This window comes from Barbus barbus (genome assembly GCF_936440315.1).
Source record: "Barbus barbus genome assembly, chromosome: 4".
NCBI classification, from domain to species: Eukaryota; Metazoa; Chordata; class Actinopteri; order Cypriniformes; family Cyprinidae; genus Barbus; species Barbus barbus.
In genome coordinates, this window is record NC_136732.1 from 13,599,960 (window position 1) to 13,611,296 (window position 11,337).

Sequence of the window (11,337 nt, forward strand, 5' to 3'; positions counted from 1 at the left end):
CCTCATGCAACAGCCTTTCGGTGCTCTAAAACGATCAAACATAGGATCTAACATTTGATCTAAAACGATCAAACAACATTGAATACAAACATAGCACTTTAGTAATTTCATTAAAACTGCTGAGGCTACATGAAAACATGCCAGGTTTGGTTTGCCATGATAAGTTTAGTTAGCCTTGACCTTGGAATGTCCTTAGGAATGTCAGCCAATGATATTCCCATAATATCAAAGAGAGACTGGACGCATTTCCTGAAACCAAAGTGAAACTAGCAGAATCAAGACTTATAAAGTAAGAGGACGTTTGTACCTACCGACCAGCAGTTGGGCACGTTTTGTTTGGTGTGGGCGAAACTCTACCTGCAATAATAATAAATAATTGACTTCTACAGAGTATCGGTGGTCACAAATCGTGACCACATGATGAACATCACACAAACATCATAACGACAGCAAAAACAAGACGATACAGGGTGTTATTAACAAACTACACAAAAAACAATGTTTTTAGCAACCACTTTATCTTTTTATTTCAAATTATACATACACTTAATACATATATTATGGCCACACTTATTTTAATCAGTATAATGAAACCGTAAAAAAGTAAATAAAAGTAAATAATTTGATATATTTATACTATATATACACAGAAACCTTTACCATCTCTGCTCTGTGTAAAAGTTGTTTCTTAGCGACTGATCACCAACCATTTTCCTCATCAGGAAAAAAAAACAACAACTAAACAAAACAAGATTTCACCATCACCATATAAAACACTGGTCAGTGATCAGCGGCCAACATTAACTTGTCTCGGTTGCTTTCATCAATTGTTTTGCACCCATTCTCATTCAGTTCTGTGCTGAAGCCAGCTTGAACAAATCTTTATTTCAACTCTCAACTGCAGTTTTGGGGTTTTCATTGAGTGGTGGAGGATTCTGGAGCATCAGAATGGCATCGGTGCAGAATATCTTTACTAGATTGTGCACATGCCGCTCTATGTAGGAGCGAATCTCTTAGCTTGTGCCCTCACACGCTTTTCGTAGTCCATCCTGTTTTGACTGCGAGAGAGAGATAAGATCAATTTTGGTATCAGATGAAATAGTAAAATCATATATAAAAGCGTGCAGGCGATATTTGGCTGCACTTACCAGTATATCGTATAGGCCTCTGCCTGCGCTGGGTCCTGAATGTTGGGCTCATTCAGGAGCTCCTGGATGCCCAACAATATCTACAGCCACAACAACACATTGAGATACGAAAGCTTACTGCTTAAAAGGTTTGTTCAAATGCCTTATGAGCAACTGTGATCTTTAACGTTCCTGTCATAATGGATAAAATGTACACGTTCAAAGGTTTGTGGTCAGTATGTTGTTTTTCGGAAATTCATATTTTTATTCAGGAAGGATGCACTGAAATGATCAAAAGTGAAAGACATTTGTTATGTAACAAAATTCTGATGATCTTTTGAACTTCGTGTTTATCAGATTTTTGATTTACGCAAAAATATTGGTCAGCACAACTGTTTTCAACATTGATAATAATAAAGAAATGTTTCTGAAGCAGCAAAATCAGCAAATTTGATGATTTCTGAAGGATCATGGAGTAATGATGCTGAAAATTCAGCTTTGCCATCACAGGAATAAATGACATTTTAAAATATATTCAAATAGAAAACAGTTATTTTAAATTGTAATAATATTTCACAATATTATTTCTTTACCGTATTTTTGATCAAATAAACGCAGCCTTGGTGAACATCAAAACCATTTTCAAAAATCTTTCTGACTGCAAACTTTTGAACAGTAGCGTATAAGCACACACATTTGTGTTTTTGCATACTTGTTTGATGGTGATGGCCGGTCTCCAATCCTTCTCTTCCTCCAGTATGGACAGACACACTGTGCCTGAAGGATAGACGTTTGGATGGAAGATTGGAGGCTCAAACTTGCCTGAGAAGAAAATGAACAAGTCAAACATACTGTTTCAGCTTTACAACAGTTATTTCTCAGTTTTTCAGTGTCTAGGCACTAGTGAAGAGCCATACAGGAAATGTGTGTGTTAGTGTAGTGATAAGCATTAAATAGGGTTTAACATTTCTCTTAGAAGAGAAAACTCACACTTGGGTGGTGAAGATGGGTAATCATCCTTAAAGAGCATTCTCAGTTTGTACAATCCGCCCTCCCAAAGAGTCTACAGGATACAGAAACACAGATACAGGTGTTAAAATCTGTCGTCTAACATTACTTGGTTCACAGTTCAAATATGAATCTATGAACTAATCCAAGAGACCACGGATTTGTCCACAGTCATGTTAGATGGAGATGTTATATCAAAACATAAAATGCATAATTTATGCATTTTAAAAAGTACTGGCAAGTACAGAAAAAGAGAAAGACAATAAAAATGAAATAAGTGAAAAGATTACATGCATGATATAAGAATGAGAGTATGCAAGTATAAATGTTAAATACATACAAGCATAAAAAAATAGCCAAAAACAAATATACAGATTGAGACATTGTTTACAGCTCTGTGTAACTAGATTTAAAAATGGGTGTAATACTGATCAGAAGGATACCAACCCCCTTTTTTCCTGGTATTGCACATTCCCAATTCATGAGATTCATGGTGCCATCTGGGTTTTTGGTTGGTACAGCCACAAAACCCTACAGAGAAACAACCAAAATATCATAGCTCAAAACAGTCATTTTGAGTCGCAATTACAGACTGATTTGCAAGTCTACGCTCAAACATTGGGCTGATGTGTCCCTTACAAAAGGATGATCTTTCCTCCAGGCTTTGCGCTCCTGTGACAGTCTACTCAAAGCAATTCCAGACATGACTCAACAGCGCCACCCTGCGGACAGAAAAACACACACATATATATATATATACTCCATCAACCGTGTCCGTAAAGACACAAATACACATTATAAGAGGGCTTGTGTGAATACAACGTTATTAGAAAGAACACACAAGGATTTAGGTGAACGACTTTTGTGTTTTCAGCGCTAACGTACATCATGTCTCCATTAGCATTATATGTCACTCGTTGTCAAATACATTTACTGTCTTACCCTAAATAAATGTTTAAAATACCTTTCCAGCAAATCCAAAACCGTTTCAGTGAAAAAAAACGAGCTCTAGAATAAAAACGGGAAACGTTTAAAAAATAGGAAAAGACCTCGCGACCCAACCTAGCGTTTGATTTTCAACTGTTTGATTATGAAAGCTTGTAAGTTATTCGGCATCCAAGTGAATTTGTCGTATAATAGGCTTAAAATTACATCCAGATTTGGTCTAAAACGTCGAGGAAATAGACAAACAACGTTTATCCATGAAGGCGGTGGAATGGAGACGAGCGTCTGTTTGTTATTATTCTCAGGACCATCAGGCAATATCACAGTCGACTATAGGCGCCCATTTTAAGTGTGGCACGTGTGACAGACAAACAGACATTTGACAATCTATGCAGAAGCTATATATATATTTAAGTGTACGTTGAGATAATTTAACGGTGAGGGCAATATAAAAATGCCCCTCATGGGTGTAGGGCTTATTTTTTATTGTTTTAAACACTAGCACACAAGACATGAGCAGTTTGTGTTTACAGTATTGTGTATTTATTACATAAACTCAGAAATATAAAGAGAACAGGAACAACTGAGTTCAGTCACTAAATATATTTAGCAAATTTTTAAACTTAAAACAGTAAAGATCACATTTCTATTGCCTACAAATTAAAATATTTTTCCCTCGTAAAGGTGGTGGTCTGCAATTACATTAAAGTGCAAAATAATTCAATTATATTAATATAATGATACCATTTTAACATCGTATAATTCTAGAGGCTTATTCTGAAGTATTGTTTTCATCTGATTTGAGTTATGAAATGGTAATCTCATAATAAACTTCTTGTAACGCTCTTCCTAGATTTATATAACTGTTATTTCAACCAGAAAAGGGGCTTTAATGCATATGCAATAGTAGCAGAATAGTGCAGTACTTAATAGCCATTTTACGCAATAATTTCTGATACAACTGAAACTCTTGTTTTGTTGATTTTTGTGATTCTGTTCGTCATCAATTCTTTATTCCAGTGAAGTGATGTAGTATAGGCTATACTACACCAAGAAACCATTCATCATGGCTGTTTTCCTCTTCCCTCAGAGATCACATGTTCAGGTGCAGCTTTAATGAACCACTCGGCCCACGCCCCGTCGTAAAGACAGACCCCCGGGTGGCCACACAGGTGAGCAGCGAGGGTGATGTGACAGGCTGTCACACCTGAGCCACAGGTGACCCAGAAGGGCTTCTGCATGTCGACTCCAGCCTGCTGGAAGAGCTTCTTGAGTTCCTCCACAGGAAGTACTAGACCTGATGCCGAGTCCAGGAAGCTGTGAAAAGGCATGTTGATCGATCCAGGAATATGACCAGGCTCGATGTCTAAGATAAAGAGAAAGATACAGAAATAAGCTAATGGCACTTTTGATAACATTGTTTATGTCTTACAGTGTGGTACATAAAATCTTCGGTGTGTTATATTCTATAGGAGTACTTCACTAATAGCTTAGAAATCTATATGTGACCCTGGACCACTAAACCAGTCATAAGTCATAAATTAGCTTTCCGTATGGTTTGTTAGGATAGGATAGTATTTGGCCGAGATACAACTATTTGAAAATCTGGAATCTGAGGGTGCAAAAAAAATCGATATACTGAGAAAATCGCCTTTGAAGTTGTCCAAATGAAGTTCTTAGTGATGCATATTACTAATCAAAAGTTAAGTTTTGATATATTTATGGTAGGAAATGTACAAAATATCTTCATGGAACATGATCGTTTCTTAATGTCTTAATGATTTTTGGCATAAAAGAAAAATCAATCATTTTGAGCCATACAATGTATCCGTTGGCTATTGCTACAAATTTACCCCAGCGACTTAAGACTAGTTTTGTGCTCCAGGGTCACATAGGAATGTGGTCACAAAATGCATGTATACTAATTATAAAAAGTATGTATGAAATGGCACTGTGTGACACTGCTGTCAGAGCTTATGTTAACTACCATCTATTGTATTACTGCAGAGAATTAAAAGGCTATCAGTAGTTGAAAATGACTGTATGCACAAGTCCAAGTTAACTAAAATTAAAACCATAAAAACATTTTCATTACTTGAAATAAAGTTAAAAAAATAACAAACAAAATATATATTTAAAAAAAACATTTTATTTTGGCAACATTTCTCATTTCCATTTAGTTTAACTTGAAGTACTAAAATATCCAAAACTAATAAATAAACTTAAAACCAATAAAACAAGATTAACAAAAACTTTGTAGGCATAAAAAAATGTAGGCCTATATAAATGACAAAAACACAAACACTAACACTTAAGCTAAATATAAAGTGAAACTATAAATTATATTAAATTTAAATAACACTGCTAAATCAATATCGCATTCCACAGAGATATTGTGTAACAAAGAGATAAGCCAACATATGTGACCCTGGACAAAACCACAATTCATCTGAAAGCTGAATAAATGCACTTTCCATTGATGTATGCTGTGTTAGGATCGGACAATATTTGCCAAAAAAAACTAAATATTGATAAAATCTCCTTTAAAGTAGTTCAAATGAAGCTCTCAGCGATGCATATTACTAATCAAAAATTAAGTATTGATATATTTACAGTAGGAAATTCACAAAATATCTTCATGGAACATGATCTTTACTTAATATCCTAATGATTTTTTGGGATAAAAGAAAAATCGATAATTCTGAGCCATACAGTGTATTTTTGGGTCACATATACATTTGTAGTACATGAAATCTGCTGTTATTGGTAACCTTTTTTTCTTCTTCAGATATTCCATATGGTCACAAAAGTGCATATATTCCTGAGCATATATTCCTGAGGACCCCCCATAACACAGAACATAAAGTTTCATTTTATAACACAAAGTCATATTTGAATTTGAAAACCCATAACATTTTCCTGAGCTGATGCTTTAAAACAAACAACTTGAAAATTATTCTGATTTAAATGACAATTACAAAATATAATCATATTTCCATAAGGATGTCAAATGTTTCACTAAATTAAATTTAGCCATCTCCTCTGATGGTTTGCGGGGTCTTTTTGACCCCAAATGACTTTTGCTCAATTTTTTAAAAATGTTCCCTTTGTCCAAATGGTATGAAACCTTCTACGGCTCTCAACACTTTCTAGATCTACAAAAAAATAAATAAATTGGAAGGATATCTGTTTTTATGTTAGCGTGACAAAATTTGTGACACTCGTGGTTTTCGCAAATCAAAATAGACAAAATTCATCATCAAAATCAGAAACAACGCAGAACTGGCACAAATAAAGTGGCACACTTCCACCAATGCAAACAACATCCACAATGCTAAATTATATTGCTCACAACACACACACACATTTGTAAGGCTATAATTTGTCAAATAAAATCATCCAAAATGCAGAACCAACACAAATATAAAGTGGTGACACTGACACCGACAATGTGTACTCACACACTCTCTCTCACACACACACACACACACACACATACTTATTGTTCCTCGTTGTTTGATTTTTTCCCCATTTACTGATTTCTTTTACTAAATTGTATATTTTTACTGCTTTATTTGCTCACTTGTTATTGCTGTTCAGTTCATGTGTTCATATGTAATATAACTGTTCATTTCTGTTCATTTTCGTTCTGCTACAGTTAGTAACTAAAATGTTGATTAAAATTGTAGAATTATATTAAAAATAGATAATAAAATCTTAAGACTCCAACATTTCTCTTTGTAACATTTTGTTCAGGTTTGATTCTAATCATAATGTAACATTATTGAAAAACTGGGGGGTTTTCAGTACAAAAAATACTAAACTTTGACAAAAAATATTTTATTTTTGTTATAATTGTGATTTTATAATATTTAGATATGAATCCAACTGAATCCAACTTGTGAAAAGATATCTTTCAGGTCTCGCAAATAGCATATAGTGGAGCTCTATAGCCATCTAGTGGTCTAAGACCCCCCCAAAAAAAACAATAGGGGACAGAAATTAAAACCATCAGAGGGTTTAAAGACCTAGGAGAGGGAACTTCCAAACATTTAGTATCTCTAAAAAGCCCTGAATGTGCTCTGTACAGGACATCCTGACTTAAAACTGTGACATGTGAGGTCTCAGAGAAATTTAATAAAATATAATGTCCACTACAGAGGCAAAAACTCCATAGCTGGGTCTCAGGAGGATATAATAATTATACAAAAAAGTTTATAGTATACAAAAGTGTTTTGGATGAAGTGGCACTGTATGACGGTAGGCATACTCACTGTATTAATGCAGAGAATTAAAAGGCTATCAGTAGTTAAAAATTACTGTTTGTACAAAGTGCAAAGTCTTTGCTAAAGAGTAAATGGGGTAACATGCATGGATACGTTCCCAGACTTAATCTGCCTTCACGATCATAGTCAATATTACACTGTTTTACAGAGAATTTGTGTATGGCAACTAACAATTCATACTCACTTTCCATCGGCTCTGGTTCAACCCCACGAAATGTTCCATTGACTCTGGCGTCAACTACTTGAAATGCATTGGTTTTAATATTGTTGAAAACGTCTTCGTAAGTTTTGACCCAGGACTTGTTAAAGGACGCCTTGAACTCGGCACGCTCTGCTTTACCGTATTGCTCGGTAACTGCATGACCCCTCCTTTAACCAGTTCTTAAATCCACCGTCCAGAACCGACACCGCGTTGTGCCCAAACACCCTAAACATCCACCACACCCGAGGAGCAGCGAACGAGCCGAAGTCGCTGGCATCGTAAACGACGACATGAGTGTTGTTCCCTATTCCCAGGTTACCCACATAGTCTGCGAACTCGCCCTCTGTAGGCAGCATGTGGTCAAACTTGGAGCTTGTGTCACAACACTCGTCGATGTCGAAAAACGAGGCTCCGGGAATGTGGGTTTTTTCAAACTCGGCCCTGGGATTGCGTTTCAGTTCAGGTAGATACCAAGATGCGTCTAATATCCGCAGATTTGGTCCCACTCGGTTGCTTTTGACAGCGTCCGCGAGCCACCACGCCGCCACGAGAGCTCCAGCTTGAGCAGCCATGTCTCTCTCTCTGGCGCTCAGTCGATGTTGCAAATACCGGGCAAGGAATCAAGAGCTCACATATTACGTTGGTGTGATATTTTGTGCGATGGGAAAGGGGAAATATCAATAAATTATTTATCTTTATTTAAATTAAGATTTACAATCATCATTATCTGTATTCTAGGTACGACATAATCATATTCTTGCACCACAAGGGGGTATAGCTCAGTGGTAGAGCATTTGACTGCAGATCAAGAGGTCCCCGGTTCAAATCCGGGTGCCCCCTGTTTTCTCTTTTAGGATCTATCTTAGTACAAAACTGAATTCCATGGCTTCGCAACAGTATTTATATTGTATTTTGATACCAGTGCGTTTCTGATGCCTTATAGATTGCAATGCTATTTAGTAAAGAAGACACGCTTAATATATTATTGCATAGGAATACTGGTTTGTAAGTGTTTTTGACAGATAGCCTACATAGGCTACATGATTGGATTTGACCGTTTACTCCATTGCAACATAAATAGCCTAATTTCCTAAACAGTATAGAAATGCTTAAAGTAGGCTAATCAATGTTAGAAATAATTGAGCATGAGCCATGCAAATGTTGTTTTAATGGGTGCAAATAGTGCAAGGTTTCTGAAATCAATGAACAGTTACTTAAGTGTCTGCATTGTAATGAATATATGACACATATGATTTAGCTTTTCCAAAAGCCCTCGGTTTCATTCATTGGATTAATCTCAGTTTAGCGGTCATGTCCCAATAGCATGATCTGGAAGCAGAAATTCTGTTCCCACTTTATATCAGATGGCCTCAACTATGTTTTTACATAAAAATAAGAACAGTGTACTTACGGTGTTCATATTGTATTGCAAAACACTTTTGCTGCTGTTGAGGTGGGATACAGGTAAGGTTAGTGACAGGTATGGAAGTATGGGTAGTGGGTTATGGGTCAACAGTGTAATTATAATTACAGAAATTATGTATTTACCTGCAGGTATTTTAAAAATGTAAGTACATGTAAAAACATGTACACAATAAGTGCATTGTATCAAATTATTTAGATGCAAGTACATAAGGCTACCCAATCTAAAGGGAGACCAAATGTTTGTTTAGTTCACTCTTAAAACTAAAAGGTGCTTCACGCCTCCATAGAAGAACCTTTGTCTAAATGGTTCCATAAAGAACATTTAACATCTGAAGCACCTTTGTGTGTCACAAAAGGTTCTTTGTGGCAAAAGAAGGTTTTCCAGCTTCGAAAGAGATGGTTCTTTAAAGAAACTGACTGAATGGTACTTTGTGGATCCAAAAAAAAAAAAAAAAAAAAATGGCATTGCTTTAAAGAACCTATAGAAGCATTTTAAGATTGTTGGTTAGACACACTGTGACTTGTGTAAGTTGGAGAAAGAGGCACAGTTTTCTTTATCAGTGTTGTCAGTTTAAGACTTCTAGTAGGTTTGCAGCTCTGTGAGATTAAGTGTTGGACATGAGAATAAAATTACATAGTCTGTAATGAAGTCTTTAACACAGCTCTAATCCCGTTTTAGCCTGAATAGTTATGGTGACAGAAGGGCATATCTGTTGCCCACTGATCTTGATAATTATCTTTTCAGTAGTTTTCATTCTATTATGGTATCAGCATAATTAACCATCTATTTAATTACTATAGTGTTTAATGTGCTCTCCTGTTAACCAGTTGAAAATTAATTTTATATTTGACCTGTTAGCCTACATGACAAGAACTGAATTTCACATTTTGTAAGGCCATGACACTTATTTTCTGGGAACATCGAGTTGGAGTTCAGTGTTTAAATGAAAAAAAAAAAAAGACACAAAGGGTAATTTATCTGCAATTTTTTTTATTATACTTTGAAACTTTTTTTTTTATAAATCTATAACCGTCAATATAGTTACTGAGTATCAGATGCTTGTAGAAAATTCTTGCACAAGATAACATTTGAGGGCAAGTATATACCATTTAAGGCAAGAACTTTTTGGCTTTCAGTCTGGGTATGATTTGCAGATCCCTGACATCATTGTGCTGCAGAAGCCAGCATAGGTATCTCTCGGTGCCCATACCCCATCCGCTTGTAAGAAGAGGGAGGACTTGGCGCATGCTGATGTACCATTTGTAGGAGTCCTCTGGTACAGCATGGTGCTGTAAGGCCTCTTGTACCATTTCAGGTGTAGAATGACGTTCCCCAAGCCCAAGTGTCTCCCCTAACCCTATGAGAAGGTCAGCTGCCTTGGCTTTGCTCCTGCCCGAGCCTTCAACATATGCTTGGTAGAAGGGCACACCAAGATGGTCCATTTCTGTCAGCCAAACAGCACCTCCATACTTTTCAATTAGAACTTTTTCTCCCTTTCGAGTTACCTTCCTGCCAAACTGCGGTTGTCCATCCTGAACCCATTCAATGCAATCAGAGGAAGGCATAATGTGAATGGCTTGATCCAAGGTTACTCTTGGAAGGGGTTTTTCTAAGTTCTTCAGTAGTTCTTGGGCATGAGATAGTGTGCCAGCTGTGTTTAAGATAATGCTGGAATGTTGCTTTAGCATTGCCCGAGTCAAATGTGCAATGTAGCCTTCAGCTATACTAATGGCAACATTCATGTCGCCCAGGACCTCGCATTCCACGTGGTAGAACTGGTTGAGATGTGTAGCATCAGGATCTTCCCCTCTGAAACTGGGAGACACGTAGTAAGCCCCGGGAAGACCATCGTGAAACCTTATAAAGTACTCCAAAACAAACTGCATAGAGTCTGCCAGATATACATCTTGGCCCAGCATGTTGACCAACACAGGCTCCGAATCGGACCCCAGACCCATTGGAGAGGAGATAGTTTCAGTGGTGATGGGTGTCAGTGCATAAGCATACTTGCATTTGTTGTTGAAGTACTCTACTGTGCTATGAAATAGGGTGTTTTGGATTTGAAAGAGATTGCGGTACCATTTGCTTCTAATGGCTGATGCAGCGTGAGTCTGGGGGTCTTTCCAGGACTGAGGGGGTGTAGTCTTTGTGATCTTGGTGTGGATCGCTGTAAGGTCCTCTTTGCTAGCTGGGGGGCCATCTGCCGAGGTTACATATCCTGCATAAGTTGGGCAGAACTGAAAAGCCACGGATGGGGGTTTAAGGGCATTAGGCTGAGGAACTAATGGGATCAGTTTGGCATGGGCATAATCAATTTCAAGGCCTTCAAATATGAGAGCTACA

General features: G+C 36.9%; 1 protein-coding gene and 1 pseudogene across 4 annotated transcripts; both read right to left on the reverse strand.

Annotated features, from left to right (window-relative positions):
* Window positions 1-241: 241 nt before the first annotated feature.
* Window positions 242-3,639, reverse strand: LOC306864632 (SUMO-conjugating enzyme UBC9-like). Of its 3 annotated transcripts, none has more exons than XM_079408755.1 (7): window positions 3,100-3,433; window positions 2,775-2,857; window positions 2,583-2,666; window positions 2,118-2,190; window positions 1,840-1,949; window positions 1,149-1,228; window positions 507-1,058 (listed from the first exon to the last, which is right to left on the reverse strand). In XM_079408755.1, the coding sequence occupies exons 2-7, from the start codon at window positions 2,838-2,840 to the stop codon at window positions 995-997; spliced, it is 477 nt and encodes a 158-aa protein (XP_079264881.1). In that variant the 5' UTR covers window positions 2,841-2,857; window positions 3,100-3,433; the 3' UTR covers window positions 507-994. The 3 variants fall into 3 exon arrangements, with proteins under 3 accessions (XP_079264883.1, XP_079264881.1, XP_079264882.1); XM_079408756.1 differs by having other exon boundaries at window positions 3,078-3,433; XM_079408757.1 differs by lacking the exons at window positions 507-1,058; window positions 1,149-1,228 and adding an exon at window positions 242-357 and having other exon boundaries at window positions 2,775-3,639.
* On the reverse strand, window positions 3,601-8,140 carry LOC306864624 (3-mercaptopyruvate sulfurtransferase-like; annotated as a pseudogene). The gene is made up of 2 exons (XR_013785801.1): window positions 7,551-8,140; window positions 3,601-4,446 (listed from the first exon to the last, which is right to left on the reverse strand). The product of XR_013785801.1 is annotated as a 3-mercaptopyruvate sulfurtransferase-like (transcript).
* Window positions 8,141-11,337: the final 3,197 nt, after the last annotated feature.

Bases quoted from the DNA above. Each gene is read 5' to 3' on its own strand.
- LOC306864632 (XM_079408755.1), bottom strand. From the start codon at position 2,840: ATGTCTGGAATTGCTTTGAGTAGACTGTCACAGGAGCGCAAAGCCTGG. The intron at 1,950-2,117 runs GTGAGTTTTCTC...TTTTCTTCTCAG, and splicing joins CCCATCTTCACCACCCAAGT to GCAAGTTTGAGCCTCCAATC. The intron at 1,229-1,839 runs GTATGCAAAAAC...TTGTGGCTGTAG, and splicing joins CGGCCATCACCATCAAACAA to ATATTGTTGGGCATCCAGGA.